The sequence below is a fragment of the Neodiprion lecontei genome, chromosome 2 (genome assembly GCF_021901455.1).
Source record: "Neodiprion lecontei isolate iyNeoLeco1 chromosome 2, iyNeoLeco1.1, whole genome shotgun sequence".
NCBI classification, from domain to species: Eukaryota; Metazoa; Arthropoda; class Insecta; order Hymenoptera; family Diprionidae; genus Neodiprion; species Neodiprion lecontei.
This window is the reverse complement of record NC_060261.1, coordinates 26,217,049-26,241,125: the sequence shown is the minus strand read 5'-3', so window position 1 is coordinate 26,241,125 and position 24,077 is coordinate 26,217,049. Positions and strand designations below refer to the sequence as shown.

The window sequence follows — 24,077 nt, the reverse complement described above, 5'->3', positions numbered from 1 at the left end:
CATCATATACTTTTTCTTCTTCGACCCAGTTGTATATATGTTCTGGTTCTAGTTTTTTCTGATTTGAGTTATAATTTTCTAAAACTGTGGTACATGAATGCGTGGGAAAAGTTATTTCTGTCAAATCAGAATCATTGTCGCTATTTTCAGTGCTGCTTTCATTCTCAGATATACTATCATCCGAATTACAAGAATCAGATTCTCCCGAATTATCAGCATTCGGAATAAGAGAAACCGAAAAATAATCATCTCTCTCTTCTACCTCTGTATAACGATTCCTGCGTGATTTTTTTGGAGTATCCAAACTTGAGATCTCGGTCGAGAAAGTTTTCATACGCTTTTTTGACATGATAGATGTTGAGGTGAAATAATATATAATAAAAGTAGTCAAACTATTCAGCAGGTCAGAACAGAGTACTTATCATACGCCCAGTAAAGTTGTTTGGAACTTATGAGTTACGCGCTCCACTTCTTTTGTGAGATCTGTCGCCACCTATTGGTGATCAGAAGATTCTATGGATTATATTTCGCGGCTATTTCAAAATCAACTTTGCAGGGACCGATTATCCTGAGCAATATTTTGGAACCGCAGGAATATACTTCTATGCTTAAACTTAAAAAATTTGATAGAAAAAAAGTGTTTCGAATCACTCAAACAGTACTTGTGAATTTTTTCAGATTATTCGGAGATTTTTTTCATTTTTTTGCATGAAGTCATTTTTGAAAAAATCCAAAAATGTCTCTAAAAATTCTCAAAAAATCAGGGGTATTGCTTGAGTTATTTCCAGCACTTTTGCTTCCATAAAATTTTTTCTTAAAGTTGACCATTTCGGTGTAAAAAAATCATGAAACTTGAGCTTGGCCATAGATTATTTCAGGCGCCATATTGGATCCGCCATGTTGAAATTAATTTTTCTATGTATGTATCTTTTTAGTTCAAGTTTCAATTACACCATTTAAATAGGTTTTACATGAAAAGAAAAGGTATTCCACAGTGAAAATCACCGTAAAAAGAAAAAAACAGTCCAAAAAAATGCGATTTTTTAAATTAAAACAACAAAATCAATGAATTTTTAAGGTTATTATGTATTTCTATTGGTGCCAAACGAAAGAGGGACCTCAAAAATACCCCAATATGCATCTCGAATAAGTTTATTTTTCATTCCTGTTAAGTGGCACATAATTGAACTTGCAATATAGGAAATCTGTATTTCAGGCGTTAATGGGTTAATCTGCTTAAAATCATGTCTGCTGCTAGAACTTTATCCTCATAAACTGCATCAGTAAAGAACAAAATGAGCGCATCGTACTGTTCGAGCAATCTTTTCACTACTTGTAGCAATGAAAGCCACCTGGTTTGTGAAGGGTGAAGAAGTTTGTGGGGCTTCAGGCCCAAGAACTCTTGGAATTGTTTAAGCACAGAGAGCCTCTTGTAACTATGTTGGATATAGTTGAATACATCTCTGGCGATATCTTCGATTACACGTGGTAATTTTTCACACGCATAATTAGCACATAATGCAAAAGAATGGCAGATGCATTTCATTAAAAACAAGTGCGGAATGTCTTTTTTCAACAAGACGGACAGAGAGTGATGAGTTCCGAACATATTACTTGCACCGTCACTTGCAAAACCAATCATATTCGATTTATATGGGATATTATGCTTTTTGAAAAAAGCGATAACGTGATCATACAGAGCTTGGGCAGTCACAATTGGTGTAGGAATCAGGGCAAGAAACACATCATTTATCCGACCATTGTTAAAAAATCTGACTACTAGTGCCAAGTGCTTTGTTGCGCTGACGTCTGTGGATTCATCAACAAGAAGTGAAAACTTGGTTGTCTGGAGACACTGCACAATTTGTTCAAACTGACTATAACCTGTGACATTTTGCACTATTTTAGTGCACTTTGTTCTGCTGCAACTGATACCCTTAGCTACCTCAGAATCAGGACTTATAGCTTTAATCAATTTTGTCAGGTGATCAGCTGTATTCAAGGCAATATTATGCTCTACCATGAATGCTGCGATTCTGATTTCGGAATACTTTATCTGATGCGATACCTGTCTTTCTCTCTTGAAGCTCTGATTATTAATAACGGGTTGTTTCCTCAAAGTGGTGGCTCGCTGTACGTGTTTAGAAGACTTCCTGTGCTTGAGCAAATTTGATCTCCCACCAACAGTAGTGTAGTCAGCATTGCATACTTTACAGTGAAAGTGACGTTCATTTATCTTGCTTCTTGCCAGCCATTTTTCCATTAAGGGATCCTTTTCCCATGATGACATATACTTCTGGGCGTAAGGTTTTTTTTGGGGTTTTTTTAAACGTTTTTCTTCATTAGAATCAGAATGAACGCTGTCACTGTCCGACGCCATGATCAAAGTCAAAAACCGTGACTTCAATTAAATCTGGATTCAGTTTCCAGGTGAATTCGTGTCTCCTATACTGTAGGATAAAAATAAAACAGCTTATCGGTAAATTCAAGACTTAGTTGAATATTAGGAAATACGTCACAATTAGGTGCTTTAAATAACAACAAAGCTACTCAACTGTTTTGGATAAATAAAATTTGAAATAATCAAATAAAACTGCCTATTAATCTCACCTTATTATTGTTAGCCACAAGTCACATCACTCACCTCACGCCCGCGTGGATGAAAAATTTGAGGTTACAACCCTATAATGAAAAATTACGAATAAATATTTAAAAATCATAGTGTTTCGAAAATTGGATAAAATTATGGAAATCATAAACAATAATTGCATGAAACTTTAAATGTCTTTCTACGCAAAAATATGTATTGAGATTAGTTGAATATACAAACCTCCAACACGGACTTCGTTGATCGTTCTACAGATTTTTCCCGCCACAGTGCTGCAACGGCTGCACCACTACGACACCGCCACTAGTACCATCAACTTGTTAAATAAGTGCGTTCGCAAATTGCAGACGCTATCTGATTGGTGCATATTTTCTCAGGAGCCTCGCAATTGGTTGATTTTTAGCTGTGTTTCGATTTCACAACCATTCTAAGAGATTTCGCCATAAGTCTTAAGATTTGGTCAGAAATCTTTAGATTTTCTTCAGATTCCGGTCTAAACGTCAATATTTCTTAATAAGTGTTAAATATTGAGGTTGGATCATTGAAATAAATATATTCGTGAGGTTTATTATATATAACGATAACAATAATTAAATTATTTATTGATAACTGTGAAAGATTCTTAAGATACATGAGGATTACAATATGTATGTATAAGCCATAGCGAGATGCGCTCTCTCTCTATCTACATGGCTGACTGACTGTATTACGCTATACATGCGCGCACACACACACACTCACATACTATACACACCTAGCGGCGCGCGCATCCTCACTCATGGATATATCTTGTTACATTTGTATGTGTGCAGTATGGCAATTACGTATAATTCAACACACCTCCTTAATTCCATACTGTACAACTCTATCTTCGGTAAACAGTTAATTTTCTGAATACAACCAAAATACTTTTCTTTTCATATCATAAAATTAAATTAACAAATTTTTCTTTTCTCAAAAAAACTTTGATAAGTATAGTAATAACAATCGTAATAATTAATTATTCAAATTTAACAATAATCTTATTCTTTCAAACTTATATCTACCTAACGCTTTTGTAAAGATATCAGCTAAATTATTTTCAGTATCAACTTTTATAATATCAATTTCTTTCTTATCATAACATTCGTTTACAAAGTGATAATGTATTTCAATATATTTGGATCTTTTAGTTAAATTACCATATTTTGCAATCAAAACTGCACCAGAATTGTCTTCATATATTTTTATCGGTAAATCAATTTTTACTTTGAAGTCTTTAATCAAGCTTTTTATGAATTTTACTTCGCTCACTGCCTCTGATAACGCTACATATTCGGCAGATGTCGATGATTTTGTTACACTATTTTGTTTTTTTGTTTTCCAATAAATTATGTTTCCATAAAATCTTATTGCAAATCCAGTAGTGGATTTTCTATCATTTGTGTCACCTGCCCAATCAGCATCAACAAAACAATCCAAAATGTCAGCTTTCAAATTTCTTTTGTAAGTCACCTTTAAACTTCTTGTAAGATACAAATATTTTAAGACTCTCAATGCATATTTATAATGTATGTCGTTATAACAATTTTGAAACCTACTCAAGTAATTTACGCTGTAGCTTATATCAAATCTTGTACATGTATTTATATACATTAATGCTCCTATCAAGTTTCTATATTTTATATTATTTGATGCTGATTGTGCGGGTTCAATATTCAAACTTTGTTCCATCGGTGTATTATACAATTTACTTTCAATTATTTGGTAATGTTTCGCTAATGACTCAATATATTCACTTTGATCTAATGTCATCATTTCATTTTTATAATCATATTCAATATTTATTCCTAAATACGTTTTCACTTTACCCAAATCTTTCATTGCAAATCTCTGACTTAATTTTACTTTTATTTCCTTAATTTTATTCTGATCTTTTCCGCAAATTAATAAATCATCTACAAACAAAATTATATATATTTTCTCGCCATTTGCCTCTTCCAAGATATATAAACAATAATCACTATTGCTCCTTTGAAAATTCAACTTTGTAATATATTTGTCAAAGCATTCATACCACGCTCTCGGGCTCTCACGCAATCCATACAACGCTTTTTCCAATTTATACACTCTGTCAGTTTTATCGTTGTAGCCATCGGGTTGTTTGACATAAATTTCTGACTTAATCGCACCGTTCAAAAAAGCAGTTTCAACATCCATCTGTTCAATCATATATTTATTTTGAACGCAAAAAGCTAATAACAATTTCAATGTTTGTAATCTCGCAACTGGTGAATATATATCTTCAACAATTTCCTTTTGTTGGAAACCTCTAACTACTAATCTTGCCTTTTTTAAATTATTCGATTTGTTTGTGTATACCCATTTGACATCGATTATTTTTTTGTCTTTTGGTTTGTTTACAAGTTTCCAAGTTTTATTTTTATTTATACAATCGATTTCTCTTTGCATTGCTTCTTTCCATAATTCAGACTCATTGCTACTCAAAGCTTCGTCATATGTCTTTGGGCTATTCTCGCTTACAAAATTTACATATATGTAATAGGTTTCTCTATTACCATAATAACCCCATCGGTCGGGTTCTTTTGTTTGTCTGTTAGACTTTCTACGAGTTGGAATTTCTGTCTCTTCGCAATCTACAAAATTTCCCGAGTCGTTACTTGAATTTATTTCTTTTTCAATTTTTGGACTTTTCTTTGGACTTGATTTTTTCTTGGGACTTGGACTTTTTATTTTTACTGGACTCTCAATTCTATCATCAAAAACGTCATCCTCTACATCGTTATCATTCATTTCACTCTCATTTTCACTCTCATCATTTCCTTTAAAGCCAATCAAATTTTCATGTTTTTCGATTATATCTACATGTCTCGCTATTTTTACTCGACCGTTGTACAAAACTCTGTATCCTACATTCTCATATCCAACTAATATTCCACAATCTGATTTTATATCCCATTTATTATCTCTTTGGCTCTCATCAATTTTGAAAAATACTTTGCTTCCGTACAATTTTAAATTTTCAATATTAGGCCTTTTTCCAAAAAAAATTTCATAAGGGCTTTTCCTTTCAAAGGTATTTGCTATCGTTCTATTTTTTAAATAACTTGCTGTTAAAATTGCTTCTGGCCAATATCGAATATTTAATCTTGCGTCCGCCAGTAAGCATCTCGCTGCGTCCATAATTGTTCTATTAAAACGTTCAGCTGTTCCGTTAAGCTGATGTACATATGGGGGGCATTTATCCAAGATTATCCCTTTTTCTCTGATAAGATTGGAAATGTCTCTATTTATGTATTCTTTTCCATTGTCACATCTTAATTTCTTAATTTTCTTTCCAGTGAAATTTTCAACCTTATTTATATAGTCCAAAAAATATTGATAAACTTGACTTTTATATTTTATTGTATAAACAATTGAAAATTTGCTATAGTCATCAATGAAACTAACGAAATAACAAGAATTATCATATCCAATATTTTTCTGCGGACCATTTACGTCTGTATGTACAATTTCTAGTATTTCTCTCGCTCTACTTCTATCATTCTTAAACGGTAAAGCATGCATCTTATTTTGTATACATGTACCACATCTCAAGTGAACATTCTCTAATTTTTTCGGGATTCCATCTACATAGTTTTCTCTACACATTGTATTTAAATAATTGAAATTGATATGTCCTAACATTCTATGGTACCTTTCTTTTTCAGTCATTGTTTGTGTACTATTTGCATTGTGATTATTTTGCAAGACATAACTCTCTAATTTGTAAAGTCCATTTTCTTTGTAAGCTATTCCAACTATATCACCAAATTTATTGTAAATACACGATTTTTCTCTAATTGAAACAATTTTGTAATTATCAGTAATTCTCGCGTAGCTTAACAAATTTTTGTCCATTTCTTTTACATAAAATACGTTTGATACAGGTATTTCAAATTCTTTACCATTTACTATTAAATAAATCAAGACTTTTCCTACTTTTGTAACCTTTAATGGTCTGCCATCTCCTACTTTAACTACAACTGGTTTTTGTAAATCTGAACTCTCAAAAAAATATGAATCATCATTTATTATGTTATCCGAACAACCGCTATCAAGAATCCATTCCATTTTGCACAAATCATTCATAAATACTCTACTTTCATACTCGCAAATTTTACTATTCATATTATTTTCAACGACATTTTCATTTTGACATTCTAATTTCGCAAAAAAGGTTTCATTTGACTTATAATTATTTTCTTCGTTGTACGTATACCTCGCGTTGTGGTAGTTACCGTTGTTGTTGTTGTTGTTGCCATAACCTCTTCCGCGACCTCTTTGACCATAGCCTCTCTCGTTGTAACCTCTACCTCTTGATTGTGTGAAGTTACCTCTGCTCGTGTTATAACCTCTTGGCTGATACGTCTCTTCGTATTGTCGTCGTTGGTGTTGATGTTGTTGTTGCTGTTGATGTTGTTGTTGCTGGTAGTGACCACCTCCTGGCCACCTACCCCTCTGATTGAAGCCGCCACGACCTCGACAATCTCTTGCATAATGTCCTCTCTTGTGACATCTATTACACTCCACGTCACGAACTTCAGTTTTGAAAACACTTGATTTTATATGATTGTTTGACATTTTACTTTTAGTTTCATACATCACAATTTTATTTTTCAAAAATTCACAATTTTGTTCCGTATCTTTAACACTATCGATAATATCACCGAGATAGCTGAGTGAATCAGGCAGTGTTTTTATGAGATAGTCCAATTTTTCTCTCTCTTTTACTGTAGCACCAGCGTTTTTCAATTCGTTTATTAGTTTTTCAAATTCAAAGAAAAATGCACTCGAATTTTCAAAGTCTTTTAAGCGTAATCGATCAAGTCTATTTCTAACACAAATTTGTAAACTCGTTGACGGTTTCAAGTAAATTTGGTCGAATTTGTGCATAATTTTATACGCGGTATTCTCGTCGCCGACAAACTCGAGTTGCTTATTCGAAATACTTGAATATATATAGTTCATTGCTTTTATGTTAGCTTCTTTCCACGTCGTTTCATCATCTTTGTTCGATTTTTCGCGTATCGCATTGTCTTTGCACTTCTTCCACTCTAGGAATAAAAGTATCCTCTTTTTCCATTTATCGTGATCTTGACCGTCAAAAACGGGTACCGACATTTCGTCCGACTTTGTCATTTTACTCAGCTTCGCTATATGTGCTACTTTTATCAAAATTTAATATCAATCTTTATCCGCGCGCATCTCGTTCAATTTTTATTTATTTTGAAAAATTCTTTTTACACAACAATCTTTAAGGTTTATTTTATTCGTAATCGTTTATATTTTTCATTTTTATTTAAGCACACAGTTTCTTTTTTCACTTCAACCTTTTTTTATACACCACGTGTTTCCATTGTCTCAAAAGTTCGTTTTTTTCGTTTAAATTATCATTTTATTTTACTCGGTTCTTCACAGTTTTCATTTTTTTATTGTTCTTTACCTGATTCACTATTCACTTTTTCATACTTTTGCAGTTTTTCTTACACCACGTGTATACCTTAACCTCTCACTTTTTCACAACCATGCGCTTTGCTACCATGTTAAATATTGAGGTTGGATCATTGAAATAAATATATTCGTGAGGTTTATTATATATAACGATAACAATAATTAAATTATTTATTGATAACTGTGAAAGATTCTTAAGATACATGAGGATTACAATATGTATGTATAAGCCATAGCGAGATGCGCTCCCTCTCTATCTACATGGCTGACTGACTGTATTACGCTATACATGCGCGCACACACACACACTCACATACTATACACACCTAGCGGCGCGCGCATCCTCACTCATGGATATATCTTGTTACATTTGTATGTGTGCAGTATGGCAATTACGTATAATTCAACAATAAGAAAACAACTTTTCTTTTTTCTTTGAACGGACTCTAATTTCTTTAGATCTAAAGAAATTTCTTTAGGGTTGGCAACACTGCTTCCGTGTGCCCTGTCGAACCATCCCGTCAAGTTCGCTAGGATAGATAACCTCAGCCTCTCGCTGGGGAGCCCCGCATTTCCGAGGTGCACCCTCCATTGCTCGCGGGCTATGCGCAGTTCCTCCTCCCTAATCGTTTTGACCATGCTCGGGGACCACGTCCTGGTCGACCGCAGTTCACGCACTCTATGGAATGTGCGCTCGTACGCATCAGTCACTAGATATAGTGGCGGGGTCCTAGCCAGCATCGAAACGGCCACGAAGGAGGCCGTGCGATATGCCGCAACCACTCTTGCGCATATCCCTCTCTGGCACCTCGTAATCACCTGCTGAATGTACTTTGAGGACCTCGCCACATCCCCCCACACCGGAGCGGCGTACATTATCACCGCGAATAGTGTTTCAGCGTATAGCCTGCGCCTAAATTCGGATGGCCCCCTCAGGTTTGGCATCAGCCTCGCCAGCGTCCTCGTGACACCCCCTAGCCTAGCCTCCATGGAGGCGAAGTGCGCGTTGAACGTCATGCCGGGATCCAGTCGTACCCCCAGGTACTTCATGGACCCCGACAGTAGCACCCTCTCTGCGCCAACTCTGACGTCTCGGGTGTTCGGTGTTTCCCCCCTCTTCACACGCCGGAACAGGACAGCTTCCGTCTTGCTCGCCGCAACCGTGAGGCCTAGGCCCGAAATTCGCTGGACTACCCTGGCTACCATCGTATTCGCTAGTGCTACCGCTGTGGACGGGTCCCCAGCGGAACTCAGAACCAGCGTGTCGTCCGCGTAGCAGACAACAGCACAGTCTGCAATCCTCTCCCCCCGCAGGACCTCGTCGAACGTCAGGTTCCATAGCAGGGGGCCGAGAACTGAGCCCTGTGGGACCCCGGCCGTCACTGCCAGACTCCTAAGTTCTCCATCTCCGTTCGTGTATTCCACGTACCTATCCCACAGGTAGGAATCCAGGACCCGTCGAAGATACTCCGGGGCCCCTTTGTCTCCAAGTGCATCCCTTATGGATGGCCATGGCAGGCTATTAAATGCGTTGGCTATGTCCAGAGACACAGCCACCGCGTAGCCCCCATTCTCCGTGGCGTTTTCCATGAATCGTCGCACCCTCAGCAGGGCATCGTGCGTGGATCGCCCTTCCCGAAATCCATACTGGTCCTCGGACAGGCGCACCCGAGGATTCTCCGCCATCCACTTCCGTAGCCGAGCCACCAGGATCCTCTCTAACATTTTCCCCACCTCGTTCAGGAGGCATATCGGCCTTACCTTGGGGAGAGGCCCGGTGGGTGCCCCCCTCTTAGGGATGGGCACCAGTCGAGCCTTCTTCCATGGCAGCGGAACGACTCCTTCTCGCAGGCAGGGGCTGAAGTTCCTCGACAATAGTGCGATCATTCCCTCCGGAACTCTCACCCACGCACTTCCTTTAACACCATCCGGTCCCGGGGCGACCTTACGCGAGCATCCTTTTTTAAGCGCAGCTCGGACCTCGTCCGTCGTGACCGCCCACCGTTCGTTCCATCGCCAGCCGCTCTGGGTCCTCGGAGCGCATCTATCACCCCTCGGGAAGAGGGCATCAAGGAGCTTCCTGAGGGTATCCTCCTCTAGCGTCTCCGTCAAGCCTCTTTGGGAGCTTCGCAGTTTGCCTAACACCAATTTGTAAGGGAGACCCCATGGATCCGCTTCCACGAAGCTGATGAGGTCTCTCCACGCCTTGGCCTTGGCCGCTTTAATGCCGTCTCGGAGCACCCTCTTGGCGGCCCGATACTCGGCCTCTTTTTCCTGGCGGTCATCAGCCGTCCGTCTTCCCCTCGCGAGGCGCCTCCTCGCCGCTACGCAGGACCTGCGTATATCGGCCAGCTCCTCGCTCCACCAATATGTCGCCTTCCTGGAGCGATTCCCAGTGCGAGCTCTAGGCGCGGCTGCGTCGCAGGCCTGCGTCATGGCACGCTCAATCCATCCTGCAAGGCCCTCTGGCGTCGTATAATCCCCTCCAGTTGGTCCCCAGGAAAGGATGAGGGACAGAGCATCTGTCAGATGTTCCAGGCTGAACTTCGACCAGTTCCAGCGCATGTGGCCCTTTCTACCCCTGTGCTGTTCGCGTCTAGGGGTACCGACCTCGTACGAAATGTACCGGTGGTCGGATAGTGTTTCCGTCTCCTCCAACACCCGCCAACCCTTGATCACGGGTACAACATTTACTGACGACCACGTCAGGTCGACGACGGATGACCCCTGTGACCTAATACATGTCGCCGTCCTCCCAGTGTTGTGGAAACGTACCCCACATGATGCCGCCCACTCCTCGAGCAGCTCCCCCCTTCCGTTAGACCCAGACGGGTCCCAGGTCGGCGAGCGGGCATTGAAACCCCCCCCCCCACCAGTACCTCCCTCCCACTGTTCCCCGCCAGCTGGATCACCCGAGTCAGGTCGTCCAGATGCGCAGTGAACTCCGCTATCAGAGTGTTGGGGGATATGTACATCGATATGGCAATTATATCCTCGAACTTAGCAGCCACGTAACCTCTTCCCCTCTTGACGAGCGAGCCCCCGCGGACGTTGCCCTTCGCCTTCCAGTATATGGCCGCCCGGCCGTCGTCACTGCTAAGCCAGGTGGCCATGCTCGGGGTAGCGTACGGTTCGGATACGAGGCACACATCGATTTCCCCTTCGAGTACTATCTGCTTCAGTAGGTCCTGAGCCCCCTGCTATGGTTCAAGTTCCACTGTATGTACCTAGCCATTCTCGCTTGCATTAGTTGCCGGCCTCCGACCCCGTTCGCCGACGGACGTGCAACGTCCCGAACCCATCCTGTGGGCGCTGTCTATCCCTCTCCCCTCGCAGACCGCACATTTGGGGCAGGCCGTGCAATCTCGCGCCTGGTGGCCCTCAGCACTGCACCTGTAGCACGCGGCCCGGCGCTCTGCCGACGCTTTACACATACTCCCTATATGGCCAAAGCCCCAGCACTTATAGCATTGCCTGGGGCGCGCCTCCAGCAGCTCTACCGTGGCCGTGGTCCAGCCGATCTTCACCTTGCCCTTCGTCGCGACAACCACAGCTGCCCTCAGGGGCACTGTGCCCACGCGCTATATAGCCCATTAGGTGTCCTGCTCGGAACACCTACACGGACCTCCTCCATTTTACAGCCACCCTGCTCGGCTAGGGTGCGAGCCAGTTCCTCGGTGGACACTGAGTCATCCAAGCCCAGGACTCTCAGTTCGCCCTTGATAACCGGCCTTGTCACTGAGACTGCGTTGCCATATTATCGAGAATCACTGTGGTCAGCTGCGCCGCTAGAGCGTCTGCCTTCCTCGCATTCTCGGGGCCAGGGATCTCAATGAGAACCCCCCCGTCAGCTGCCCGCCGCACCCTCGTCTCCTCTATACCCAGCTCCGCGAGTTGTATTTTCTCGCGTGCGAACTTAAGTATTTCCGCATACGGGGTGTTCTCCCCTCTGCTTTTAATAGCAACGGCTGCTGTCCTCGGGGCTCTACGGCGAGCCATCGTGGGTCTATCCTCCCCGGTACGCTGCAGGGCCCCTGTTGGGGCAGTCTGCGTGGCTTCCACTGCTGCCCCACACGACACTCCCTCCCCAAGGCGCTTTCCCTTTCTCTTTCTCTTTGTTTCCCAGTCGCCCCTACCGTTCCCTGCATCGGCGCCGTCATCGACCTCCATCGGAGTGTCGATCGCACCCCGGTCACCCGAGGACCTCTGCTCTTTCTCCGTGGTGGCTTGCGTGCCGCGAAGTTGCGCCGTACCCGTACCTTGAGAGTTTTGGTCAGCTGCTCCGCTCCTGTTAGAGGCATCGAGAAGCAGGAGGGATATCCTGCCCACCTCCTCTCGCACCTGTTTCAGGGCCGCGGACTGTTTGGCCATCTCCTCATCCCTGACCCTGTCACTGTCCGGAATGAGTCGAAGTTCGGATCCCGTTAGGCGAAGTTCGAATTCCGAAGCACCGGCTGATGTCGCCGTCGTCGGCCCCTCATTGGCCTCCGCCTCGCTCCTCCTAATGGCCGCCTCAAGGTCAAGCGCCATCGTCGCTTGGACAGCTTCCGACCATCGCTCGCCGGCTCTCGCCGCAGGGCCCCTGCTGGCGACCTGTGCGTATAAGCTCGTCGCCCGGTTTGCTGTTTCCATCTGAGGCCTGTCTCGGCCTTCTCGATTTTTCTGGAGTTTCCGTTGGAGCTCGTCCCTTTCCCTACGGGTATCGCGCAACTGAGCCTCTAGGTCTGTGTTGCGCGCCTGCAGGAGAGCGGGGTCACCTGCTGCCTCCGCTTTAACGGTAAGGGTAAGCAGGGCCTCCTTCGCCAAGCCCACCTTCCTCTTCATTTCGCCACTCAGTCTTTTTTTTTTTTTGTCGAAGATCTACCGCAGAGTTGGAGTTCCTCAGCTCGGGGGCAAGGAACCGCCTTTCGGCATTACGTCCTACACCCGATCCAGTCGGCGTGGTGGGGCACCGTAGCGTGCCCCCCTGAGGAGGCCTGCCCACCGGGGGTAGCCAGCTGGGGACAAAGTTAGGTTCAGTTAGGCCCGTCTACTTTTCTCAACCGGGCTTCGGACCGGCTATGGCAGTCGCCCCTGGTCGCGAGCCCCTCCCCGTGGGGACGCGGGGTAGCCCCCTTCCAAGGGATGTTAGGCACTCTTGGTTCTTATCTAACTTCTGTGTAGGCGAAGGTCCCACTATTTGAGCACCCTCTTATCTTAACTCTCTGCGGTGTGAATGTGAGAAGATAAATAAATAAATAGAGTAAACGGATAGTAAGTGTGTCAAAAGTAAAATAGATAAATTAGTATATAGTTTAAAATAGACATGGAAGGACGTTACGATGTTTAAAACTTGTCAATAGACAAGGTGTAAATGTAGATAAATAAATAGATAAATAGAGTAAAAGGATAGTCAGTGTGTAAAAAGTAAAATAGGTAAATTAGTATATAGTTTAAAGTAGATATGGAAGGACGTTACGATGTTTAAAACTTGTCAATAGACAAGGTGTAAATGTAGATAAATAAATAGATAAATAGAGTAAAAGGAAAGTCAGTGTGTGAAATTATCAGAATAGGTAAGTAGATGTCTTGTAAAATTATTATATAGTTTAAAATAGAAATAGGAGTAAGTCACGATGGTAAAACTTGTCAATAGACATGGTGTAAGTGTGAATAAATAAATAAATAGATAGAGTAAATGGATGGTCAGTGTGTAAAATAAGCAAGATAGGTAAATTAGTATATAGTTTAAAATAGACATAGAAGTACGTTACGGTGTTAAAACTTGTCAATAGACATAGTGTAAATATGAATGAAGAAATAAATAAATCATCGGTTATTTGATATTTAGTCATGTGTATGTATACTAGGTTGGGGGATTCAGTACCCCATGTCCCTATCATACCTTTCTTTCGATGTCATAATCTCATGGATCACCGCGCTAATCTCTTCCCATCTTGCTTTGTTCTTCAGCATTTCGGGGATCAGGTTGTCCGGGCTCATCTGTACTCCTAAGTTTCCCCGCCATCTGTGGTCCCTCGAGGGGGCCCACTTTGGGCACCAGAAGATGGTGTGTTCCGCGTCGTCGTTGTGTGCAGTGCAGAAGGAGCATTTTGCCTCCCGGCGGCGATGGAAGCGATGTAGGTAACTGTTGAAGGCCCCATGCCCAGTTAGGGCCTGGGTTAGGTGGTAGCTGCCTTCCCCATGTTTTCTCGTCAGCCAGGGCTCTATGTCCTTTATTAAGCGCCTGGTCCACTGACCAGTGGTCGTGTCGCTTCTCCACGCCTCCTTCCACTGTTCCAGTGCCCACTTCGCCGCTTGCCTTCCTTCTTGTTTGTGTATGGCTTTCCGCTCCGTCCTTGTTAGATTTTTGCTGGTGTCCTGCGCCCAGATCCTCTCCTCTTGTTGCCATTGCCTGTATCTTTGCTGGGCTGTCAGCTCCATAGGTTGAATTTCCGCAACGACCGCCAGTGCTGCATTTGACACTGTCCTGTAGGCCGAGGTCACTTTCTTTGCGCCCGCCCTGTGCATATCTCTAAGTTTCTTCGCTCTGGCCTCTATATTCATGTTTTTGCCCCATATTTGGGCACCGTATAGGGCGATTGATTCCCCTACTCGGGTCAAGAGTCTTCTCCTGGTTTGCCTAGGGCCGCCTATGTTGGGCATGATTCTCCCTACCTCGTTCGTCACACCGATAGCCTTTTTCGTGGTTTTCTCGAGGTGTGTTGCGAAACTCAGTTTATGGTCAAGGTATATTCCTAGGTATCGGAGTACCTTCCCAATAGGTATATTGAGACCTCTGATTTGTACACTTTTCGGTATTATTTGTGTTCTTCGTCTTGTGAAAAAGACAATTTCGGTTTTTTGCACCGCAATCTCGAGTCCGAGTGCCTCTATCCGCTCAATCACCTCTTCCGCTGCCCTTGCTGCCTTGTCCGCGGTTTCTTCGGCTGATTTCCCTTCCACAAGGATGAGCGTGTCATCCGCGTAACACGTCAGCGACATGTCCGGCGTCCTATAAGTGTTCGTCAGCACTTCGTTATACGCTAGGTTCCAAAGTGTTGGTCCTAGGATGGATCCCTGTGGAACCCCCCTGGTTAGCTCAGCGGTTCTATTTTCCCCCCCGGCGTTGACGTTAACCAGTCTGTCTCTGAGGTACGAGCGTATAAGCCTCGTTATGTGTTCCGGGAGGTCTGCCTGTCTAGCTGTTCTTATTATTTCTGGCCATGGGACTGTGCCGAAGGCATTTTTAATGTCTATGCATATCCCTGCCACCCATCTCTTACGCCCAAGTCCATGACTTATCCTGTCTACCACTTGTTGGATGGCGTTTATAGTAGAGAGGCCTTCTCTAAAGCCGTATTGGTGCCTGCTGATGTATTGTGTGGACCTCAGGTGGTCTTTTATTCTAGTGTCTATCATCCTCTCCAACGTTTTCCCTAATACACTAATCAGACTTATCGGGCGGTATTTCTTAGGTTGACCCGTCGTCGGTGCAGTATTTCCCTTGGGTATAAGGACCAAGTCGGCAGTCTTCCAGATGTCCGGGACGCAGCCGAGGTCAAAGCATCTGATCAGTACCTCCCGGAGTGGGAGGGGGTTATGCCTGTATATTTGTTTTACGATTTCGGGATGGATGCCGTCTGGACCGGGTGCCTTTCCCGCCTTGATCCGTCTTACGGCTAGGTCCACCTCTTCTTGTGTCGCTGCACTGTGCCCGACTTCGGATCCGTGTGCCTGCTTTATCTCCCCATCGTCCTCAGTGCTTAGCGTTGGGCCATCTGGGAAGAGTTCCGAGACTACCTTCATGGCCTCCTCAATGTTTGTAGGTGGCCCGTTTAGGTTGTTTATCTTTCTTCTTATAATCTTGTATGGCTTGCCCCATACGTCCTCATCAACTGTGGCCAGTAATTCATCCCAAGCTTTACCCTTGCTTTGTTTAATTCGCTTGCGGAGGTGCCGCCTCTTCTCCCTCAGTTCATCTTCCTTGATTTCAAGGATGGGGTCCGAAGCCTTCCTCTTCCTCCGCTCACGCTGCAGCTCCCTGCGCATGCGCATACAGCCTCTCCTCTCCTTCGCGATGTCATCGTTCCACCAGAAGGCGGCTCTTCCTCTTCCTTCTTTTGGGACCTTTGGCATCGCCGCGTCGCATATGTCCTGTATTTTCGCCGTCAAGGCCTGAGCTAGTTCGTTCGGGCTTCCGTTGCCCGGTCTGTCCATGATCTTTGAAAGCTTCTCAAGTTTGGAGCGGTTCAGTTTTTTCAAGCTCCAGTTCGTCCTGGTGTTAATTTGTCGCTCTTTCTGTTTTGCTTTCATGGCGCTGCTCGTAATCGCTTCGATTGTGTAAGCGATGGCCCTGTGGTCGCTCAGGGTCTCATCCTCCAACACTCTCCAGCTGTGCGCCCTGGCTGCTATTTCTGGTGATGCCAGCGTGATGTCCAGAACTGCCATTGAGCCCCTGCGCTCGAAGGTTGGTACACCGTGTTCGTTGAGACATAGCAGGTCGTAGCTGCTTATCATTTCCTCGATCCTGCTTCCCCTCCGTTCCGTCCTGTCCGTCCAGAGTCGCGACTTAGCGTTCAGGTCCCCCGCTAGTATGAGTCCTGTCGTCTTATTCTCCTTTAGTGCCGGTTTCCGCACGGTCTCGAACATCTTCTCTAGGTCGGAGACCTGTTTATTAAAGTCTTGCCACTTGTCATTGGGCGGGAGGTAGCAGCTGATGACTATGATGTTTTCCACTTCCACGGCTACGAACGTCTTGCCCGTGGCTAGCTTCCGCACTTTCAGATCTCTGCGTGTTGTAATAATGCTGGCCTTACCGTCATTGCTGGAGTACCAGTTCCCAAAACCCCGGCCTGTCCTGGAGGGCTCACTAACAATGACAACGTCTACATTCATTGTTCCCACCATTTGTCTGAGTAAATCCGAGGCTGTTCTCGAGTTATTAAGATTAATTTGGATGAAGTTGAGGTTGGTATTACTGTTGTTCCTCTTCATTGTGGGCATTAAGGTCTGTGTCCGCGCCTGGTAGGGTTAATTCGATTCTCGTACTACATCCCACTGGGGCAGCGGCCTGTTCCCCGGTGACGTCCATCTGTGTGTCTATGTTCACGTCCATGTCCGGGTGTCTTTCCGCTGGTATTCCATTAACTCTGTTTCTGGATTGTGGTGGTATTTGTGGGTTTTTGTGTCTTCCCTGTCCCCCGGGACCCCGACACACTTCTTCCTTATGTCCTTGTCTATTGCAATTTTTGCAACGCGTGCCTTGTATACCCGTTATGATTCTGGCCGTGGTCCAACCTATCTTTATTATTCCCATGCTCCTCAGGGATTGCCAGGTGCGCCGACTGGTTCTGACTATAGCCGCTCTCTCCATCTAGGGGTACGTGAAAATTTTCAATATCTCCGTCTGATCTCTGTCCTCAGACTCTGTGGGTACCGCACTGGCGAGGGCGGCTAGAATTTCCTGCTCTTGTACCAGTACGTCCAGACCCCGGATCTTAAACGTCTCCCTGTCACCTAGTAATCTGACGTCCACACCCTTCCCCAACTTTTCTGTAGCCAGTTCTGCCATCTCCCTGGCTATTTTCATTTCTTCAAAGATCATTAAGAGAGACCCATCCCTGCTTTTCCTTATGCCCCTCAATCCCCCGCCTACCGGTGGTGGGATACTCGCCTTAATCCGGGCCAGGGTTCTCTCGTATTCTTCCCCCTTTACATTAATCCTAAGTGCGACCCCTCTCGTGTTGTTGCTGCGCCGCGTTTGTTGTGTCCCAGGTTCTCCCCGTCGATCGGAGGCGGGCCCGGCGTCGTGTCGATTTGTCTTCCCCGCTCCTCTGGTCACCCCATTAGAGGTGGTTGCCGTTGGGGTACGCGGTGCTCGATATCTTGCCAGGTCGCTCGACTTGGCCGCCTGTGCGTAGCTGATCACCCTTGGGCGAGATAGGCCCTCGGTTCTCGGTGTGTTGGTAGAAGTAGAAGTAGGTCCATCCTCCCACCTTGTCGTTTGCACCCCGATGGACCTGAAGGTGCGTGTGCCTCTCAGCACTCTTTCCGTCGCGCTTATTACCGGCTGCGTCCCCCTGCTCATCGTCTGTCCCTTCGCTGCGGTTTGGTTTGGGTGGGTGGCAGCCTTGGGAGCTCCGTTTCCCTCGCCTCCCTTATTCACGATCTCCATCTGTTGCGTTTCACACTCCTTCTCCACGTGACCCGGCTTCTTACATCTGAAGCAAACCTTCGTTGCTTCCCTGCATTCCCCTGCTACGTGGCCGACCGTCCCGCATTTGTAGCATCCACTGTCCTGGACATATTCCCTAGCCCGGGCTTGCGTCCAGCCGATCTTCAAATGTCTCTGTCGAAGAAGGGCATCGACCACCTTACCGGGGGCCCCGATGCACACCGTGAGAGTGCCCCGTAGTGTGTTCTTGACAAAGATCACCTCCGCCTGTCCACCTGTGGCCCGGTTTACTGCCTCAGTGATTTCTTCGGTCGTTGCTGTGGCTTCCACATTCTGTATAATGGCCCTCTTCCTCTTGTCTCCCATGACCTCAGCCGTGAGCCCTTCGCCCTGGAGTCTGCTTACCAGTTGCGTTGCGTCCGCGTGTCCAAACACCATCGCCAGGGCGTCCTCTTTTCCTCTCGCCCGTCTGATCCCATAGACCTTGATGTCGTCGGTCTGAATTTTGTTGTTGAGTTCCGTGGTGAGTTCAGCGTAGGTCCTGCCCTCAGCCCGGATCATCACCGTTCTTCTTTCGCTTAATGTGTTTTTTTTTCCCCGTGGCTCCTCCTCGTTCGGTTTGGGTCCTATCGGGGTGGGCGTTGTCGTCCGTTTATCCGATCTCCCGGCGGAAGTTGTTGCTCCCTGTCTGGGTGTACTGTTCATGTGGGGTACCTCCGCTTCTTGTATCTCCCTTTCCAGCGTGGGGGACGGGGGGTGTGACCCTCTTGCGTTCTCGTCTGTGTCTCGTGTCTTTTTGTATGCTCGGCCCACCGGGTTCTCCCTCGCATCCTCACAGCTGCCGTCGCTTTCTAAGTTCTTTTTTCGCTTTGGTCGCCTGCTCTCTGGAGCCGTCCAGGAAGTTCTCTTCTCCTCTATTTCCTCGTCGGTCAGATTCAGCGGCGCGTTCTCGCTCCATCTGTTGATGGTCCATTGACCGTGGTCCCTGAGTTGCTCCATCTCGTTGATGATCGCTCCACTGAAGCGCCTGGATCCCGAGACCGTGAACATAACTGTCCCAATCCTGCTCGGCCAGCTCATTATCAGCATCTGGACCCTCTCGACCTCTTCCTGCGTTTCTGGGCAATTGATCGCATCCATGAGTTCTCTATTCAGTCTGGCGGACAGGTTGTCGGCCTCCACCCGCGCCTCCCTCTTGAGGTTCACGCTTCGCCCGTAAGATTTGCGAATTTTTTCCCCTATGTCCAGCAGAATCTCTATGACCGCGTTGGCCCTTCTAATTGCATTTTTCAGGCTCAACGATTCTTCCATAGACGGTTCTTCCTCTTCCTGGTCTCTGATTGGCGTGCTATACTCTGGACTTAGGATGGTGACGTTGTCCAAGGTGTAGTACCCATCCGGGCTTTGCTGTGGGGTGATACCAGTGAGCCTCCGGTTGTTAATGTATGTCCGTGTGGTCTTGCAGTCATATGATGACGACGGGGTGTGGCCTGCTCGCTTACCATCGTTCCCCGCCGGCACTAGGGCTCCGATCCCTTGCACCGTAAGTGTTGCTCTTAACTCCTCTTCCATCATGGGTTTTTATTCAGGGTCCCTCCCTTAGGTCGCCGTTAGTCACCCTCCACTCCCTGTGAACCTTACCGGCAAGGTAGGACCTGCTGGGGCCCGACGGCCCCGCCGGCATCGCTCCAGCAGTTCATCGCGAAGAGCATCAAGCCCCCCACACCACGACAAGGTGGCGACCCTGTGGGGGGAGAGGTTGTATACCTGCGATTACGGTAGGAGCCTCATTGGGTGCTGTTCGGTACGCCGACGCAACCCACAGTCCGCATGCCCTTTGAACTACCCTGAGCTTCCTGGATCGCGTCTCCTTTCTGGCCTCGTCGTCCCAGATTTGAGCACCGTACATTACGATGGATTCGCCGACGCGTGCGAGTAGCTTCCATCTCGCCTGTTTCGGTCCCCCGATATTGGGCATAAGCCTCCCGATACTATCCATTACTCTTATGGCCTTGGCCGACGCCATGTCCAGGTGCTCCGAGTAGTTCAGTTTCCTGTCTAGAATAATGCCTAGGTATTTCATACTTTTGGTAGCATGGATCTCCTTTCCTCTGATTTGTACCGTATCTGGCGGTGGAGCTCTTTTCTTCGTAAAGAAGACCACCTCTGTTTTTTCTACCGCGATCTGAAGGCCTAGCGTTTCGATCTGTTCTATGACCTCCGCGGCTGCACGGGACACCCTCTCTGCGGTCTCCTTCCCTGTCCGTCCCTCCACCAGGATCAAGGTATCGTCCGCGTAACAGGTAATCTCCATGTCCGTGTTATATGTTTTTGATAGTTAAACGATCAAACGAACTTACCTGTACGTGAAGTTCGATCGTTATTATACGATAGTCTCGCCCGAACTGATTACATGTATACAATTTGTAGTGCCATCTCTTCTAGCTATTCTAACCACGTCTTTTAGAGTTTAAAGATTTAAATTGACCGCGTATGGTGCCTCCAGTGGAGGTGGCGGCGCCACACGGTCACTTTCGTCATATCGTTGAAAGCAAAAAAGAAAATTTTTGATTCTTACATGGGAGAAGGATATTCTTTAAATATCCTAGGGTGCATTGGAACTCGGGTGGGACTGTAATCAGTTCGGGCGAGACTATCGTATAATAACGATCGAACTTCACGTACAGGTAAGTTCGTTTGATCGTTTAATTATACTTCCAGTCTCGCCCTCCTGATTACATGTATACAATTTGTAGATGTTTAGAGACAAAAATTTTTTTTTTTTTTTTTTGTTAAGTTTTCAAGAAAAACCAAGAGACAGGAAACACTTATTCATACATATAGTTGTTTACTTATCTTTAGTGCGATTAAGCAGAACCACCTCAGCAAAATTATTATTATTTTGACTGTTTATTGGTCTATTATAAAATTTTGCAAAGACTTGTGATTTCTCTGACCAACCAGCTGTCTTTCTTATCAGATCTAGGCTTACTCCTGCCTCTGCTGCTTTTGAAGTCGATGCATGTCGAGTGCTATGGGCAGTAAATTTTTCGTCTACTCCACACTCGCTGAGAAACTTTTTGATCCATCGACTAAGCGTTTGCGATGAAACCGCTTTGTGTGGTTTGCGAAAAGAAATCAACAAACGTTTTTCATTTACTCGTAACTCCTCTGTCTTTTTTATATACTCCAGTAAAGTATTTGCAACACAAAGCTCTGGCTTATCAGTGAATAAAGGTAAAACTAACAGGGGTTGTGAAGCTCCAGGCCGTGATGTCTTGATAATATTCGGGATCTTAATTTGCACGTTGTTTTTATAGCGAGAAATATTTTCGATTGCAATCAATGACAGGGTTTGAACTCTATGTGCAGTTCCCAGAGCCAATAAAATAACTAGTTTCTCTGTTAGTTGGCGTAACGACAGTTTATTTAATGGGAATAAGTTTGCAGCTCTTGTTAATACTGGCTCAGTATCCCATGTTGAGTCATATTTGGGCTTGATAGGTCTCAATTTGAAAATTCCTTTGAAAAACCGAGCAATATTAGGATCAGTAGTAATGTCCACTGCTGATATTAGAGATATAGCCGATCTTGTAGTGTTGAGGGTCCCGTAAGCTGCGCCATCCTTGAATTTCTGTGATAAAAAATCTAGTACTGAACTTGCGTCAACGACAAATGGGTCCCGTTCTTTTGCTACTGAAAACATCCACCAGTCCTTTAACGCACTATTGTATTGTTTAATAGTAGACTCTGCTAGAGACGCTGTCAGAATTTCTAATGATGATTCTGGTAGATTTTTTCTTGAGAACGCTTCCCTGATAATCTGACGGCCGCCAGGGTAAGTGTCGCCGCCATGGGATGGGACCGTTGGTCGCTAAGCGGAGAAATTAGAAGATTATTATTAGGTTTAAATATTAACATATCAGAAGTCATAAGGTTTTCAAGCAGTGGGAACCACGGTTGTGTTGACCACAGTGGTATTACAATGACACCAGATGCTCCATCATTAATAATTTTTTGTAATACTCGCGCTATTAAAGCGAAAGGTGGAAATGCGTAAAATTTATATTTTTTCCAATTAATTGTAAAAGCATCTATCACCATAGCATCCGGATCACGTTCCCAAGCGCAATATTTTCTACATTTAGAATTATTTCGTGAAGCAAATAGATCAATTGCCGGTTCACCAAACCGTTTTATGATGCGTTTGAACGCATAGTCCGCTAAACTCCATTCAGTATCTATATTTTTTACGCGAGATTGATTATCTGCTTCTTTATTTTCTCTTGATGGAATGTAAGAAGCATAAAGCCAGATCCTCCGTTCTTCACACCAGTCCCAAATTTCTTTGGCCAGTAGATGTAAGTGCAGGAATTGCGAACCACCCATTTTATTTATATAAGCCTTTGCTGTTGAATTATCAACTCTGATTAAAATCTCGCAATCACTCAACTCTGTTGCAAAGCACTTTAATGCCAAAAAAGCTGCTCGTAGTTCAAGATCATTAATATGTAAGCTTTTTTCCTCTGGTTTCCAGAAACCTCGAGCATGCTTTCCGTCACAATACGCTCCCCAGCCTGTAAGTGAAGCGTCTGAGAAAATTTCTCTTTTATAATCCGCTATCCTTATTTTACGTGAAGCTATGGGGATTTTTTCCCCCCACCATCTGAGATCTTCAGAAATATATTTTGGTAACAACATGGTTTTTTCGTAATTATTATAATTTGCTGTTAGAGCTTTTGTTTTGGCTTTTTCAAGTAGCTTACAATGTAGCATACCGTATTCAACAGCTGGGCAAGCAGCTATGAGTGTCCCAATTATTTGGGCTAAAAATCTTATTTTGCATGTCTGCTTCTTCATTAAAATATTTACTTGATTTAAAATGGATTCTCTTTTCTGGTCAGTCAACTGTAGACAGAACTTCTCTGAATCAATAATCAGCCCCAAATATTTGCATCGTCTGCTTGGCTTAAAATTACTTTTTTCTTCGTTTACAATAAAACCGAGAGAAATTAGAAATTCTTTCGTCGCTCTTAAGTTTGCCAAGCAAGATTTGATATCTAGCCCCATACAGAGAAAATCATCAAGGTATACAACGGATAAAAATCCTTCCTCTCGAAGGATATTGATAACAGGTTTTAATACCTTCGTAAATACGAACGGGGCTGAGCAAAGACCGAATGGAACACATGTGAACTCGTAGATTTCCCCTTGGAAAACAAATCTAAGATATTTTCTATCTGACTTATTCACTTGCATTAAGAAATAGGCATCTTTAAGATCAATAGTACCCATAAAAACTCCTGGTGCGAGTAATCTACAAACTGTTCTCATGTCTTCCATTTTAAAATGATCCACCTCGATGAACTCGTTTAGATCTTTCAAATTAATTATAAATCTGTTAGATCCATCTGGCTTTGGGACCAAGAAGAACGAGGATATAAACTGGTCTTCCGTCGGTGAAACTTTCTCTACTGCTCCTAATTTTAATAATCTCTGAATTTCTACTTTTATAGCGGAAATTTCAAGATCTGTCCAATTGCGCTCGAGTGGTGGTTTCGGTTGGTATGGTTTTGACTTAAAGGGTATTTTATACCCCTTAATAGCTTGCAGTATGAAGGGATCTGATGTAATTGTACGCCACTTGCTTAAAAATGCGCTTAGCCTTCCTGCAATATTTACCTGAGATTCGTTGATTAATATCGGCTCCGATTCTTGCTGTTCTGACCCCGGTGGTGACTCTGTGGACCTTTCGATTGGCTGGAATATTTCTGATTGTAACTCGGCTTGGATGGTTTTGGTTTTGTGCCCGCCTGAGCT

The 24,077-nt window shown here is 44.4% G+C and overlaps 2 protein-coding genes across 6 annotated transcripts in view; one reads left to right on the top strand and one right to left on the bottom strand.

The window, feature by feature from the left end:
- Nucleotides 1-24,077, top strand: part of LOC107228170 (transcription factor A, mitochondrial) — a 150,086-nt gene that overhangs the window by 33,530 nt on the left and 92,479 nt on the right. Inside the window, exon 5 of one of the 5 annotated variants that reach the window (XR_006902964.1) lies at nucleotides 12,960-13,919. The exons of the other annotated variants lie outside the window; for them this stretch is intronic. The gene's annotated coding sequence lies outside the window, so the exon portion shown is untranslated. Of the gene's footprint in view, nucleotides 1-12,959; nucleotides 13,920-24,077 lie in introns of those variants that run through there. 5 annotated transcript variants of the gene reach the window in all.
- LOC124293020 lies at nucleotides 21,106-24,071 on the bottom strand. The gene is made up of 2 exons (XM_046731916.1): nucleotides 23,940-24,071; nucleotides 21,106-22,131 (listed from the first exon to the last, which is right to left on the bottom strand). The coding sequence occupies exon 2, from the start codon at nucleotides 21,961-21,963 to the stop codon at nucleotides 21,106-21,108; it is 858 nt and encodes a 285-aa protein (XP_046587872.1). The 5' UTR covers nucleotides 21,964-22,131; nucleotides 23,940-24,071.

What these genes read in the sequence shown, in the direction of transcription:
- LOC124293020 (XM_046731916.1), bottom strand. Translation starts at nt 21,963, where the DNA reads ATGTTTTCAGTAGCAAAAGAACGGGACCCATTTGTCGTTGACGCAAGT.